This window comes from Sycon ciliatum, chromosome 5 (genome assembly GCF_964019385.1).
Source record: "Sycon ciliatum chromosome 5, ocSycCili1.1, whole genome shotgun sequence".
NCBI lineage: Eukaryota > Metazoa > Porifera > Calcarea > Leucosolenida > Sycettidae > Sycon > Sycon ciliatum.
Window position 1 is genome coordinate 5,612,789 of NC_088647.1, and position 16,351 is coordinate 5,629,139.

A 16,351-nucleotide genomic window follows, 5' to 3' on the forward strand; every position below is an offset into this window, starting at 1 on the left:
CATATGCATGTGCAAACCGCTACACAACACATCCGGGAACTTGGCTACATGCGCAACCGCATAGACCTAGGTAACAAAGACACCATGGCTAGATTACTATACGAGTACAGAATACTAGTAGTAACAGTGCAGAGTGGCGTCTACAATCATGCATAGCTATTCATTACAACATATACACATACACACACATTTATACACACGCACATACACACATCTGTATACGAAATACATCACAAGTTCAATTCTTAATGACACGGTGTTTGATTTATAAATACGCTGCTCAACAAGGCAATTCTACTGCCAATGTCAATTGCAAAAGCAATTTTCCTTGTCGAAGGATTTGGATTTGAATTAACATACTAAACATTTGGATTTGGATTTGAATTACTAAACATGAACTCAATCTACATTGTATGACACACTACCTCTGACCATGTTTAGAGCGTACTATGTATCTACCTACATGATGCATGCAAACACTAGCGGAAGCAATACTGCAAAACATTTTTTGGGAGAGAATGTGGGGGGGGGGGGGGGGGGTAGAGTTGATGTGATACAGCCGGTCTACACTTGGGTGCAAACTGAAAGCACATTCTTGTCTGGTGATTTAAACTTGGGCAGGACAGCTGTACCACAGTTATACTTGGTGAGACCAAGACTATTCTGCATCCGAAGGAAAGCCCCCATCCTCCAGAATCTATTGCCTATAATGTATTGAAAATTATTTAGTAGGAACTTGCTAAGCCGTGCCGGTACACTTAGTTGGTTGGTTGGTCACATGGTTATCATGTGCAGATTTCATCGGCCCTATCTGTCCTCCATAAGGGCACATACAGAAGTGTACTGTTACAATGTACAATGTACTATGGTGAAACACACTTGCTGTAGAAGGCGTACTGCTTTGCCAGTCTTGTGAAGGGATAGCCTCAGGTGAGATATCTTCTTTATTGATTCTAGTGTAAATCTATCTGTTTTCAACTTGCACGCAAGAAGAAATAAAAAGGCCAAAGTGGGGTGCTGGACATACAAAAACGGTTTCGTATTGAAGTACAAAACAAAATATTCGTTAAAACCCTTTGCAACCGCTAACCAACTGGCTTGAACTTGCAGCATTCATCTTCATCGAAAGTAGTAAGAAAATGGTGCACTCGCGTACACTTCAAAATGCGTACTGCTGTGGTCCGCAATGTTCCATTCGCTTCCGCGACCAGCATCCGCTATATTCTCCTTCTCTCCTTTGCAGCCTGAGTATGCTCGTCTGGCCTCTGGGTTGGTTATGGCATGCCATCCTTACTACTACCAAGCTCTTGACATTGATTCTATGCTAGCAGTTGCCACTCCCTGACCAGTAGAACACCTATCACCACATGCTGCCTTCAAGCTGCCCAAATGCAATGGTGATCATGTGCAGTGACTGAATAGTATAGTTTTATGTAAGAGGCCATGATATAGTTTACACTGAAAATGCGGTGCATTTAAAAAACAGTTAGTACTGAAAATCTTTGGCACTACTGGTCATGGTGAGCAAAGTGTGCAGTGCTAACAATTGTGGCACTGAAGGTTGGCAGTGCTGACTGTTTGTGCTTCAACCTGTGTGCTGAGATGAATGGCGCAATACTCATGGTACAGTGTATCAGGGTTTCAATACACATGACTATATGTATACAAGTCTGGTGGATGGACAGTCTAATCTGAACTGCTGAATACGACACTCGACAGTGCCAGGTACCTGCTAGGTAGCCTTGCACCTGTCATTCACAGTGGTGCTGCATGCCGCAGTGTGCAGTACTATAACACCTGACTCCTGAGCCCTAATCCGCGTGTGGCTTGCACTAGTAGATAAAGACACGACATTTTGATCAGGAGGCAATGTGGCAGGAATACTTCTTACTGTGTTGCAGTGCACACTCGGCTCAAGGATGGTTGTCTGCAATGTCTTCAGTTAGGTGGTGAAGGCAGGTTTGATTGCCACCGCATTCGCACTGCTGAGTCGTAACACCCTCTCCACCAGGGAGTAATAAAATTCCGGTATTTTACAACTCCCAGCTGCTCTCCTCCCGTGCAGTCTCCAGACTTTCTGATCCTGCAGGCAAGCATTAGCAGCGAGATACTGATTGGCATTTGGATTGAGTCTGGGCATGCACATCGTCGATCTACATCATACGCTACACCCTAGCAAACCGAATGCCATGATTGTAATTTTTAGCGTCTGCTACGAAGTTTCCACCTCACTTACCTACAATGGCTATAAATGTAACAAAAGGCACTTGTAGATCTACCGGCAGTCGTCGTCACCGCATGCAGACTTCGGACACGATCGCGCGATCCGTTCACACTCGTGCCGTGACTTCACAGGAGCATTCGTCAGTTGGCGCTGGGCAAGGGAAGGGTAGAACTTCCACTCTGGAAATTCGCACAGAGGACGCTAAAATGTGGCAAACCTAGCAGAATATTTTCATTCAGCCTACGGTGCTCAGCTCAACTCAGGACAACTGTGTGGATGTGCCCTTATCAGGCTGTGTGGCTTCATTAGAAGCAGTAGACGGTCTGGGTTCTACGCAGGAGGTTGGTTTACGTCGCACAGAGCAGAGCTAGCTAACAAGATTCATAACTACACTGAGATTAGTAACGAAACTAAGGAACCTGAAATGCTGTGTGTCGCGTCCGCCCCAAGCAAAGGCGTTCCTCAGTGCAGTTGGACTGACTAAACTCTTGCCAGTCTTGGTTTCGGCTCGCAGAAGTCATTGTAGTTGTGACATGCGCATGAGTCCTTGACAAGAGCATGCATACAGTAAATAGCTAGCCACCCATATGTAGTTTTTAGGAAATTAGAGGCCTCAGTAAAAACTTTGAAATTCTCCGTAAAGTCCAAATTTGAAATTCCCATAATAATTATGTAGCCTTTGTGAACTGTCGAGGCTACCATGGCTACAGGGTTTGTACTGCAGTTCAGTTCTGTAGCGCGTAGCATAGCGGGTTTACGGTCTCAGTGACACAATTTTTGTAGTCCAGTTTGCATGGCTTGTGCCTAGCCTTGACTGGAGGCAGTTGTGCTGACTTGGACAGGTTTCAGACTTGTTGCACAAGCTGCAGAGTGCAGGGGAATGTTTTCGGTGTGCGTGCTACTGCAGTGCAGAGGAGGACTACGATTCGCGCGTTCACAGTTTCGGTTCTTGTCCAACTGAACAGCCAGGATCTCTGACAAGTGACAGCCAGACTGACCATGCGAACACGTAAGTGACATGCACGTGGTAGTATTACTAGAAGCTAGTACAGTAGATGCACCCGTATACATAAAATACACTAAGCTAGTACAGTAGATGCACCCGTATACATAAAATACACCTCAGAATTCAGTAGGGGTGAAACGGTTCCATGTTTTTCATGTTCGGGTACCCCGGGATGCCAACATTGTTTCCCACGGTTCGGGTATCGGTTCCATGCACTCTTTTCTCCAGACCGACAAAATGCGCTCGCGACAATTATTTTTTAGAAAAAACATTTTTAGGAGCAAGAATGAGACATCGGAGAGTCCAAGTGCGAAGAAGATAATGACCATGATGACCAGAGAACTCTTTGGAAGAGTGGGGATCGTAAGGTAAGACATTTAAAATCTTGAGTAGACTTGACGTGTACATGTATTTGTACAAGAACGAGATTTTTCGGGTTTCGGTTCGAAATTTGACGGAACGGGTACCCGAATCTTTTCAGCTGGCGGTTCCAAAACCGGTTCCTTACCCGAACCGTTTCACCCCTACTCAGAATATCATGCGGCTCTACAGAAATGTAGAATGTATGCTGCTTTGCATTGCCGTCTTGACAGGATATGTTCCACAGACCACTGAATATATCTGTGAATAACGGTGCTGTGGCCATACAGCTTGCCTTGTGCAAGTTGTTATATGTACCATGATGTACAGGGAAAATACCAGCTGATACTAGTGCATGGCAGAATGGCACAGCCGTGAGGGCATGTATCAAAACAGGTATTGCCCACAACTGAACGTTCAAGTGCAGTAGAACGCCGGTTATCCGAATGTCAACTACAGTAAAACCTGTAATGGCGACCACTCGGATATGGTGACCACTCGACCATGGCGACCACTTTCCTTGTCACGGACGCATTCACATTCAAAACAGCTCGGATAAGGCGACCACTCGCTCAACGCGACCGATGACCACCCGCTCAACGCGACCGATGACCACCCACCCGCGATCGCGTTGCACAGTGCTAGTATATGTAAATGTACGTATTGCATGGTGCACCATGCAGGGTAGATCTACACATCAGTGCAGGAAGTGTAGATGTACATGGTGAATGCACGACACTTGACAGGTCTGAGGACCCCAGGCACATGAGTCGTGCTAGAGTAGCATAGGTGTGTGCACTGTGATACACTGATCAAAATGATGTGTCACATGTGGATATGGTCACGTAACCAACTGAACCTGGATAAGAAGACCACCTGGCCACACCGACCACTTTTTCTCGTCCCTTGAGGGGTCGCCTTAGACAGGTTTCACTGTATCTGGATGGTCGATTTTTCGGATTGCCTGGTCGGGCTGGACAAATACTCATTAGCAGGTTTTTCGAGGTTTTTGCTGATTTTCCCCACTTGGGGAACCATTCAAGCGATGCACACGATGTATTGAGACAGGTTGGAGTTAAAATGTATAACAATAGTGTCACTGTTTTGAAGTGCGCCTAGTTCCTGTTGTGCTGCCGAAGAGAATGAAAAATGATGAAAACATGTGAGAATATGCATGTTTAGATAGATGTTTGACTGCTCCCATATCCGAATATTCTTCTCATCCGAACTTCCTGGAGACAGCCTGTGCCCCAAGGGGTGCGGATAATCGGCACACTACCGTATTTCACTTCAAACTTCACTGAGTTCAGCAACACAGGGAGGCTAGTATGTGATCACATCATCATCAGTTCAGATGGTCTGTATGTGGGAGCAGCTAAGCTGTGCTGGGGCAGCAATGCACTGGTAATGTAATGCTCTTTACCTCTTTTTGCCACGCCATGCATACTTCATGCCCATAATTAAAATTAGTGATTCCGCTATACTCAGTGCACATAAGAAAATATGCTGACTCACTGCTATAACATCCGATTCAAACTTATTTAGGAAAGGAGAAGCTCCAAAAGGGGTCATGACATGGATGAGGTGACATACTCTTAACCGTCCAGTTCACGGCTTTGCTCTGATCTGGAAATGTCGATGCCATTAGTACTTTCTGCACCAAGTAATCACTCTGAACGCAAGCCCTGAGAGGGGCATGCAATATCAACAAATACGGCCCACACACATGCACCCTGGTTTGTTCTTGACTGTTCTCATGACAACACGAATGTGACACGTAATACATCCAGTGCATCTGGGCACTCCTGTGTAGTGGCCCTAGCCGACAACAAAATCTGAAAAGAGAACTAACTTACTTTGGCTCAACGACCCAGGTCATGAACGCGTACAGCACAGTATAGTGGTGCCGAGATTGTCTACATACCATTGTCCCAAAGTGTCTTTTCCAGTGGCCACTGCTGTACAGTCAAGAGTCCCCCCTCCCCCCCCCCCACCCCCCTGCATACACACATATGCATGCGAGTACATACTCGTATATACTGTACACACTTTTCAAAAGTATCCCCAAACTATGTAAGTTACGTCTCGGTCTTGCTTATCGCCGCTGCATGCATGCAAACTGCTCTACCAAATAACATTCCTGCTATGCCAGCCAATCAGCACTGTATTCTGAGCCTGTTTCACACCTGTCTGCATACAAGTAGTGTGTACTAAATGTTACCATGCATGTAGTTTTAATAGAGAGGTTAAGCTGCACGTTATTTTTGACGTGACGGAAAGTTCCGCTCGCGTTATTTGGCTTGCACGTTGGAAACATGTGAGAGAGCGAACTCTCACATTGAATTTTGGCATTTTACACGAAACGATGACCTAGTTAAAATGTGAAATAGCATGTCACATCAAAACAATGTACACAGCTTTTAAATAACCTCTCTAGTATGCTTAGTAGCTGATTGCTCCCGATGTCTGCTGTTTTAGAATCGTCCATGGAAGCAAAAGAACTATGCTTTCGGCGAGAATCCTGGTGATGACGGAGAGATATGAAGTGGAGAATCAAGTCATACCGTCACAGCAACATCACAAAGAAGCCAGCTGGTCCTACCAATGTTGTTCTGAAGTAAGTGATACATACACTGGTACTAGTAGTCTGGTGTGCACTCAAAGTACCAAATGTCCTGCCTTTGAAACAAGTATCAGAATCATTGTCTCATGTACTTAAATGCCGTTTACTCCAGGCCCACGGGTACACACACGTGCATGCGCACACACATATTCATGCGCACAAACATAAATGGTAACTCTCCCACACATCCGCCTGCATGTACAACGACATACCCATACGGACGATTTCACAAGCAATTGACGTTTTGGGGTTGTGGTTGCTATGACTTCTCTTTGAGCAAGAGAGCTTGAAAGCTCAGTGCCGTCGCTATCCTGTTTTTGCCTAGATTACCATGTATGTTGTTCAAACTGATAGATACATCTTTGCAATCCAAAAAGATGTACCCCATAATCGTATTGCAAAGACGTTTCTATCAGTTTGAATAACGCGCATGATAACGTTAATCTAGGCCAAAACAGGATAGCGATGGCACTGAGCTTTCAACTTTCAAGCTCTCTCGTTTCACGTTATGGTGCTAGATTGGATTGGAGCCTGTGGGCACTTGAAAAACAAAAAAGACTTTTAATCCCAGGCAGGCCCAGACATGCACATTCTACCAAGTGGTCATTTCACGTTATGGTCCTAATTTTGTTTCTTTTCTTTTTTCCACACATAACATGGCATTCGAATCCGCACTATCGCCCTGCATGCACTCCCTCCTTACACTTCGCATACAAACACATTCTAGCAAAAGTTGATCTGAGCTCAACGATTCCGCGTACGGGAAATGAAGTATGAATTGGACTTTACGTTACGATCCTGCTGTTGAGAGCCCTATTTCAATATGTGGCCAGCTGTCTCTTACGGTACGATACGAGACATATACGTGACAGTGCCAGGCACATCACATGATTCGTGCCGGCCCTATGGAACACACATACACATTCAAGTGCTGTGGAGCCTGGCTAGCACCAGACACTACTAAAGTAACGTATTTTGCGTAGCTTCAGGAATATGCTCAACGTAGTTCGTAATCTATAAAATAGTATGTGATGATAGACTGGTTACAACGACGCAAGAGAAAATAGTTGCGCCATGATATACTACTTCGGTCGGAAGCAGTTTCCCACGCTCCTATGTTTTTGGGCTTTTTTAGCTGTGTAGAGACCATCCCATGCCAGGTACAACACTGTCCTGGGCTATGGCGACAGGCGTGCCAGTAGATGTCGAGTGTCCGGCAGATCTGGTGTCCCCCACCTTCGAATCGGCAAGTTCAAACCAGAGTACTAGTATGGAGAAATTTTACTTTCTGAAGATCGTTGAGATACTGGAGCTAGACCGCAGTGCAGCTGAGGATAGGGAGAAACGACTTCTAAATCGTATCGACCACCTAACGCGGAAGGTAGAAGTGCTCACAAACGAGATGACGGCTTTGCAGTCTGCTCAAGACGACAATGGCGGCCAAAGACGCCAAGGATCTCCCCCGGTGCAAAAATCATCCCAGAAGAAACAGAAGCGAGTTGCAGCTTCCAGCCCTGGCGTACCCGTACCCGTAGCTGGCTGTCCTCAAAAGGAACTACAGTCAACTTCGCTAATAACGACTGCGGATATAAGGCCACACGTTTATATTTCTATGTTTCTCGTCACCTGAAAATCTAAAAACGTATGCGAGAGGTGGAAAAAATAAAAAATGACCGAAAAATATAAAAAGTTTATTAGACCTTCGTTCACACCAGGGAGTAGTAAAATTTCACTACTCCCTGGTTCACACTAAAATCCACCAATGCACCTGCAAAATAGCATCCATAGTTAGGAACTAGTCTGTGGTAGGAGTTCTGTCAAAATATGTGCATGTGCAGCAATAAAAAATGCCGTCCTTGCATCATGTGTCGCGCAGGCCAGGCCATAATGTGCATGTGCATGAGTGTGCTGGTCCCCACATGCACAGTCCGTGCAGCACTTTTTTTTCTTTTTTTCTTCCAGACTCCTGAATCGTATGCGCGCGGGTGACGAGAAACATAGAAATAAAAACGTGTGGCCTAACGACAATTCGCGAATAACGACCGAATTTTCATGCCCCGAGCAAAGTCTATTATAATTATGTACATGTATTGAGACTTCGGCTATAACAACACTTCGCGAATAAGGACACTTTTTTGATGCCCCACCGAATGTCGTTATAAGCGAAGTTGACTGTAGTACGAGATTCGGTTGAACCATGCTCCTCAGTTGTACGTACCGAACAACACGATACCAGCGTGACTGAAGCGTACAGGGTGCATCAAATGGACCCAGATGCTCCAACTGATGCAAAACCTGGCAAGCAAGGACTTTCCAGAATGCTCCCTACTTTTGAAGAGGATGCGGAAGGCAGCAATTTATGGCAGCTGATCTGCACCAAGAAGCCAACAGGAAGGAAGGCTGTTCTGTTTGTGGGCAACCTCCGGAAGGATTGCGATGCAGATACCCTTTGTCAATACGTACAACAAAGGGCGCAAGATGTTGGCGTGAAGGTGCAAATCCATGATTTCACGCTATTTCCCAAGGAGAAAGGTCACTCAGCCCGACTCATTCTCAACAGGACGAGTATTGAACTTGTAAATACAAAGGAATTTTGGCCATCTCCGTACTACAGTCGAAAATGGAACTTCGACAAGTACCCTGGATCTGGGAACTCAGTGGATATGCAGAAGCCTGACGGACCAAAAGATCAGTCAGCGACCAGCGATCTCAACGATGGAGTGCTTACCCGCAGCAAATCTAAAGGTCAATGCTGACAATCTCATTTCTGAATGCTTGCAGCATCAGACGGAAAGTGGATGAGGTGAAGGAGTTCCTGTCGGCCAGAGTAGTGCACATCTTTGGTATGTCAGAAACCTGGCTGAAACCCGATGTTGGTGATGGAGAATTGGCGATTCCTCATTACAAACTTTTCAGGAAGGACCGCCCCATCCAGCAAGGTGGTGGCGTCGGCATTTACTGCCATGAGTCTGTGGTTGTCCGAAGACTAATGGATTTGGAAGCTGCTGAGCTAGAGATTGTATGGCTGGAAGTCAGATGTCCTGGTGATACTCTCCTTGTCGGGTGTGGATACCGTCCTCCAGACAAGCCAGCGCCGTACTGGGACTCTCTTCAAGAGAACATAGAAACTGCTATGGAAGGCCCTCAGTCATCATTGGAGACTTCAACATTGATTACAGCTGTGAGAACTCTCCGAACGCACAACATCTGCACCGAGTACTATCCAGTACAGTCAACTTCGCTAATAACGACTGCGGATATAACGACAATTCGCGAATAACGACCGAATTTTCATGCCCCGAGCAAAGTCTATTATAATTATGTACATGTATTGAGACTTCGGCTATAACGACACTTCGCGAATAAGGACACTTTTTTGATGCCCCACCGAATGTCGTTATAAGCGAAGTTGACTGTAGTAATCTTCGGAATTATGTCACCTCACCAAATCGTGTCACGAGCCACACGGCTTCAACCATAGATCTGTTTCCGTCAAATACACCCGTTTCTGGTGCCTGTGAAACTATTTACGGAGATATTAGCGACCATTTCGCCATCCTTGCACACTTGCCTGTAAACCAGACAGGGGTAAACCGAACATCACAACCCGGACAGAGTCGCCGTATCCACACCATCTACTGGGAGAAGTTTCAGACTGATCTGTGTGTCCACTTTCATCAGTTCCCTCGGAACGGCACGATAAATAACATGACAGGTGCATTCACGTCTGCTATTATGGAAAAACTAGATGAGCACGCCCCCTTGGTGGCGAGGCGCAAGCGTGGTCGCCGTATCTGTCCTTGGTTAACTGAGGAGTTGGTATCTGCAGTACGGCACCGCAACAGGCTACACCATCGACTCATGAAGGATCAAGCCAATGAGGTGCTTCATGAGCAACATCGGCTCGCCAGAGCTTTTGCCAGGAAGCTTGACCGAAAGCTTCGTAACCTGTACTTCGTAAACCAGTGCAACACACCTGATCAGCGGAAACTTTGGTCAGCAATGAACACAGTCACAGGGCGACGGAAGGAACGTCAAATACCTCAGGTTTCTGTTGAGGATCTCGGCCAGGTCTTCGGTGAAATTGTCAATGACCCAAGCAGACCACAGAATCTGCACCCGCCACTTGGGCCAATGCCAGCCAACAGTCTTCACGTCTTCAAACCTGTAAGTGTTGCAGATGTTGAAAAGTGTCTTAAAGCTGTGGATCCATTCAAAGCTGCCGGCAGTGACTCTGTACCTGGAATTGTCCTGCGGCAATGTGCAAATGTGCTTGCTCCTCCACTTTCCTGTATCATTAATAGTTCACTACAGAGTGGTGTTGTGCCCACCACGTTCAAGCACTCCCACATCAGTCCCCTGCATAAAGCCGGAGACCGCTCATCAGCCCGCAACTACAGACCTGTATCCTTACTCCCTATCGTTTCGCGTATCCTAGAGCAGTTTGTGAAGAGACAGCTGACAGAATATCTGTACAGCAATGATTTATACCCGATGACTCAATTTGCATATCGACCCCGCCATTCAACAGAAGATGCATTGGTACTAGCAGTGAATCGCTGGCTATTAGCGAAATCCGAGCGCACGTACACCGGTTTGGTTATGATTGATATGTCGAAGGCGTTTGATCGTGTACAACATGAGAGGCTGGTTAACTGTACACCCTAGGCATTGGAGGAGCACCCCTACACTGGTTCTGTGACTACCTCAGTGGCAGGTCACAGCAAGTGAGGCAGCTGGACAGCTTGTCTTGCTCTGTTGGCTGTACGCGTGGTGTTCCGCAAGGGAGCGTTCTTGGACCCATTCTCTTTGTGTTGTACACCCGTAATCTGCACACAGCACTTCCTGCAACTGTCAATCACCAAGAATTTGCTGACGATGTAATCCTTGATTTCTCCCATCCTGACTTAGATTTTGTTGGCAGAACTCTGACGAGAGCAGTAACTGATATCTCCTGATGGCTTGAAGACATCGGCCTCGTAATGAATGCCAGCAAGACTCAGGTCATGTTCGTTCAGCCTCGTGGCGCAGCCATTGCCACACCCGATGTTTTCTGCAACAACGAGCAACTGGAGGTGACGGCCACCGCACAATACCTTGGTGTGATCGTTGACGACCAATTGTCATGGAGGCCACATGTCGACTATGTGTCACGTAGAACTGCACAAACCATAGGGCAATTGTGGAGACACGGGCGTTCACTAACGCTGAGAGCTCGACGGTCGTGGTACACCAGTATGGTAAACAGCCCAAGCCTCACAGCTCAGCTTCTCGACCGTTTGGGGAAGATCAGCAAGGCTGGAGTCAGAGCTGTGTTTCAGCTCCCTCGTCAAACACCGACCGCACCTTTTATTTCTAGATTAAATATTTCCCCACTGATCCATCATTTTAAGCTCAAGATTATTGTTTTTGTCCATAGATGTCTTGCCTCCAATGCAAGCATGCTATTTTCGCCTTTCTTTCTGTTGATCGCTGAACCTGGTCTTGAGCAAAGCACACGCCGTGTTACACGTGGCCAGGTCTCACGTCTTCTCCAAATTCCATTCGTTCGTGGACCAGCATCTCGAGCGTCCATGCAATTCGTGGGCAGCGTGTATTGGAACAGGCTTCCGGCAAATATTCGTTGCCATGAAGATAGTCTGGGTTTCAAAGCCCTGCTGTGCCCAGTGTGATATCTGAGCAAGCGTTGTACAAACGCGTCATAAGTTGTTATCTTATTACTTACGTTGCCTGCATGCATATGCGCATGCCTGTTGTTTTGTTGTCTTGTCTTGCTCTGAACGAGTGATAAACAAGTCTTGAGTTTTTCCCTATCTGACAAGTTTGTCTTGGTCTTGTGTAGTGCCTGGGTTGCATGTAACAATTTGGCGACGAAGACAACGTCCTGCGCGATGGAGGGAGATCGTGACCGTCTTCCACCATTCGACACGTCCGGACCCCCATCTCAAGTGGCTCTGAGGTGGACAAAATGGGTTCGAGCCTTTGACTATTATCTGACGGGAAAGGACATTACGAACAAGAAGCGTTCAAAAGCACTGCTCTTGCACTTCGCGGGTCTAGAAGTTCAGGATTTATTCGAGGACCTATCCGACCCAGATGACAGCCTTCCACCAGATCAGAGAACACAGAATGACAATGAGTTCCTCAAGTGCAAGCGTACCTTGCAAGCTCATTTCGGTGCTCCTGCAAACCCTACGTATGAGAGGCACGTCTTCCGTCAACTCACTCGCCGGCAGGGAGAGTCCACAGTGCAGTACTGCACCAAGCTTCGGCAGCAAGCTCGGCTTTGTTCTTTCGAGAATGAAGGACAAACTGCGGAAGCTATACGTGACCAGATCGTAGCAACAGTCGACAGCAGTGAGCTGAAGAAGAAGCTCCTGTCAGAACCAGCCCTGACTCTGCCACGAGCGTTGGAAATGTGCAGAATTTGGGAGGACGCCCAGTCCCAGTCGGAAGGAATGTCCTCAAACACTTCTACTTCGTCTGGTACCGGTTATACCGGGAGTAGTAGTATGCTTGTCAATGCCGTGCACCACCGAGACCAGAGTCACAGGCAAGCTGGACGGGGTGGATTTGTGCAGTCATCGCGTGGCCAGTCACGTAAATGCGGTGGATGTGGAGACCAGTGGCACGAGAAGCGCGAGTCATGCCCAGCTTGGGGCAAGTCGTGCCGGAAGTGTAGGAAGCCAAACCACTTCGCCAAAGTTTGCCGTTCACAGCAGTCCAGCACTGGTGGAAGTGTACACATGGTTGGCCAGTCTCAAGAAGTACATGGAACGTCGCCAGTCGACCCTGCTCTTGCTCCAAGTTATAGTGCAAGTGCTGGTACTGGTGCGAGTGTTGCATCCGGTCCTACAACTGCAAGTCCGTACAGCAGCGGCCTGGACGAGTACTATTCGTTGTACCGCACGCAGAGTGACAAGGACCGCGTGGACCCGTACTGTTGTACCCTCCAGTTATGTAAACAGCCAGTCGTGTTTGAAATCGACACGGGTGCAGCCGTGACGGTGATGTCTGAAAACGAATTTCATCGGCTGGCATCCAAGGTCAATTTGTCGCTCGACACAAGTGATCTGCCGAAGCTGCGTACTTACTCCGGCGGAATTCTGAATGTCGTCGGTCGCTTTAGTGCTTCTGCGACCCATGCTTCTCGTAAATCAGCAGAATTGTCGATCGTCGTTGTCCAAGGAAACGGACCAAATCTCCTGGGTCAAGACGCGTTGCAACTGCTGAGGTTGAATTGGAACTTCGTGTTCAACGTGTCACGCGAGCACTCGATATTGTCAGAGTTCCCGCAGCTCTTCCAACGTAGCATGGGCACCTGGAAACATGGAAAAGTCAAATTGTCCGTGGCAGACAGCGCCAGACCCCGGTTCCTGAAGGCACGCTCTGTTCCTTATGCGTTACAAGCAGCAGTGGAAAAAGAGCTGAGTCGACTGGAGGAAGCTGGCATCATTAGTCCTGTCCAGTATTCGGAGTGGGCAGCTCCAATCGTACCCGTTCTCAAGCGGAACGGTAGCATACGAATCTGTGGCGATTATAAATGTACTATCAACCAGTCGGCAAGAGTAGACAAGTACCCCTTGCCCAACATCGACGACTTGTATCAGAAGTTATCGCAAGGCGCATTCTTCTCCAAGCTTGACCTGAAACATGCTTATCAACAACTGTTGCTCGACGACGAGTCTAAGCTGCTGACGACAATCAACACCTCCAAAGGATTGTTCGTCTACAACCGCCTACCCTTTGGCGTGTCGGCGGCCCCGGCAATATTTCAGCGCACGATGGAACAATTGTTAGCAGGTCTGTCCTTTGTCGTAGTGTATCTCGACGACATTGTTGTTTCTGGAAAGACTCGTGCGGAGCATGATGAGAATCTGAGGCTGGTCCTGGATCGTCTAGCGTCCGCGGGTCTCAGGTTGAATCGTGAGAAGTGTCTCGTGGCTCAGCAGTCTATTGAGTTCCTGGGCCATGTTATTGATTCAGTCGGCATTAGGCCGTCGGCTGAGAAAGTGGATGACCTTGTGAAGGCCCCACAGCCCAAGAATGTCCCTGAACTGAGAAGCTTTCTGGGACTCATAAACTATTACCACAAGTTCATCGAGAATCTAAGCTCAGTGTTAGCTCCATTGTATGAATTGTTATCATCAAAGTCGTGGTGTTGGTCTGATAGTCACCAGAAAGCGTTTGATACAGGCAAGTCTCTGCTGCTTTCTGAGCCGATACGTATTCATTATGATCCTAGTTTACCTATTGTCGTGTCCTGTGACGCTTCCCCGTATGGTGTTGGCGCAGTTCTGTCGCATGTTCTGCCAGATGGGTCTGATCGGCCAGTAGCCTTTGCATCTAGAACGCTGTCGTCTTGTGAGAAGAATTACTCGCAGCTTGACCGTGAGGCCTTGGCAATGGTATTTGGCGTCTCCAAGTTCCACAAGTACATCTTCGGTCGCAACTTTACACTACAAACAGATCATAAGCCACTGCTGGGATTGTTTGATCCTGATAGACCCATTCCTGTTCAGTCTAGTGGTCGTATTCAGCGATGGGCACTCAAACTAGCCAATTATGAATTTGTTCTGGAGTACAAGCCTGGGAAACAGAACGGTTGCGCTGATGGGTTGAGTCGCCTCCCCAATCCGGCGCTGGTACCGGAACCGCCGCAGCCAGCCGAGGCTGTACTATCGCTATCCGTCTTGAACACTACACCGGTTACGTCTGCATCGGTTGCTCGCTGGACGAGCAAAGATCCGTCCCTGGCATTAGTATACAAGTTCGTATCTGAGGGCTGGCCCCAAGACATTCCAGAGGGATTAGAGCCATATTCCCGTCGTCGTAGTGAGCTGTCTGTCTTGAATAACTGTATCCTAATTGGTTCCAGGGTAGTTATTCCTTCACCGGGTCGTGCACCATTGCTGGACGAGTTGCACGCCGGTCATCCCGGTATCGCTAGAATGAAAGCCCTGGCACGCAGCTATGTCTGGTGGCCGTCTCTCGATGCAGAAATCGAACAGACCGTCCGTGGTTGCATGCAGTGCCAGACCGTCACCAAGTCGCCGCATCGCCAGCAAGTCCACCCATGGGAATGGCCTGGTAAGCCTTGGTTACGTGTCCATGTCGACTTTGCTGGACCCATCGCTGGTAAGATGCTCTTCATTATTGTCGATAGTCATAGTAAATTTATTGAAGCACATGTTTGCTCTGGCTCATCTGCTGCTGTCGCAATTCGCAAGCTGGAGCAGACCTTTGCTCTGCTTGGCTTACCTTATAATATTGTTTCTGACAATGGCCCTGCTTTTGCAAGTAGTGAATTTCGTGAGTTTTGCTCATCTAATGGCATACGTCATACTCTCGTTTCACCATATCATCCGTCTAGTAATGGCTTAGCCGAGCGCGCAGTACAGACGGTGAAGTCTGGCTTGGCCAAGATGTCTGGCCCTGATTTGGAAACCCGCCTTGCTAGGTTCCTGTTCCAATACAGAATGACGCCGCAGTCAACAACGGGTCGTTCTCCGTTTGAGCTACTTTGGAAGGAACATCGTCCCCGCTCACGTCTGGATCTCGTGTTCCCGGACAGCGGCAAGAAAGTCTTGGACAAACAGTGCACTGCCCATGATCGTGGTGGTGCAAATGTATACCAGTTCTATTGTGGTGATGCCGTCTGGGCAATGAATTTCAACTCCTCACCGAAGTGGATAGCTGGCACCGTGGAAGAACAGCTTGGTCCTCTAACATTCACGGTTCGTCTTGTTGATAACAGAGTCTGGAAGCGTCACTCTGACCACCTGAAGAAACGCCTTCCTGCTGAGTCGGTGCAAGATGCTTCAACTGCTACGTCAGCACCACAGCTTCCATATTCCAGAGCTTTACCTTCTACCACAGCTCTACCGTCTTCAACTGCTCTACCTAGTGTTCCGCCGAATGAGTCTATGTCACTGCCTGACTCAATTGTACATGATGAGATCCGTGAGAATGCTGATTTATCTGTTCTTGAATCTACTCCTAACCAGTCTAGTGGTTCTAGTCCTGTCGTGTCTATGCGCAGTTCTGCTCGTTCTGTAAAGGCTCCTGTCCGCCTTGATCTGTAGTTCGTCTTATCAGATTATTTGCTGCCACGACACAGTCTATGTATTTCTGTTAT

At 47.6% G+C, this 16,351-nt stretch overlaps 2 protein-coding genes across 2 annotated transcripts in view; one reads left to right on the forward strand and one right to left on the reverse strand.

Annotated features, from left to right (window-relative positions):
- LOC135817315 (uncharacterized) overlaps positions 1–2,668 on the reverse strand; it is a 42,391-nt gene extending 39,723 nt beyond the window's left edge. Inside the window, exons 1-2 of the mRNA XM_065330475.1 lie at positions 2,237–2,668; positions 1,892–2,083 (exon numbers count right to left, since the gene is read on the reverse strand). The gene's annotated coding sequence lies outside the window, so the exon portion shown is untranslated. The remainder of the gene's footprint in view (positions 1–1,891; positions 2,084–2,236) is intronic.
- A 9,436-nt stretch (positions 2,669–12,104) lies between these two features.
- LOC135816545 (uncharacterized protein K02A2.6-like) lies at positions 12,105–16,298 on the forward strand. The gene has a single exon (XM_065329741.1). It carries the CDS (start codon positions 12,105–12,107, stop codon positions 16,296–16,298), a length of 4,194 nt encoding a protein of 1,397 aa, XP_065185813.1.
- Positions 16,299–16,351: the final 53 nt, after the last annotated feature.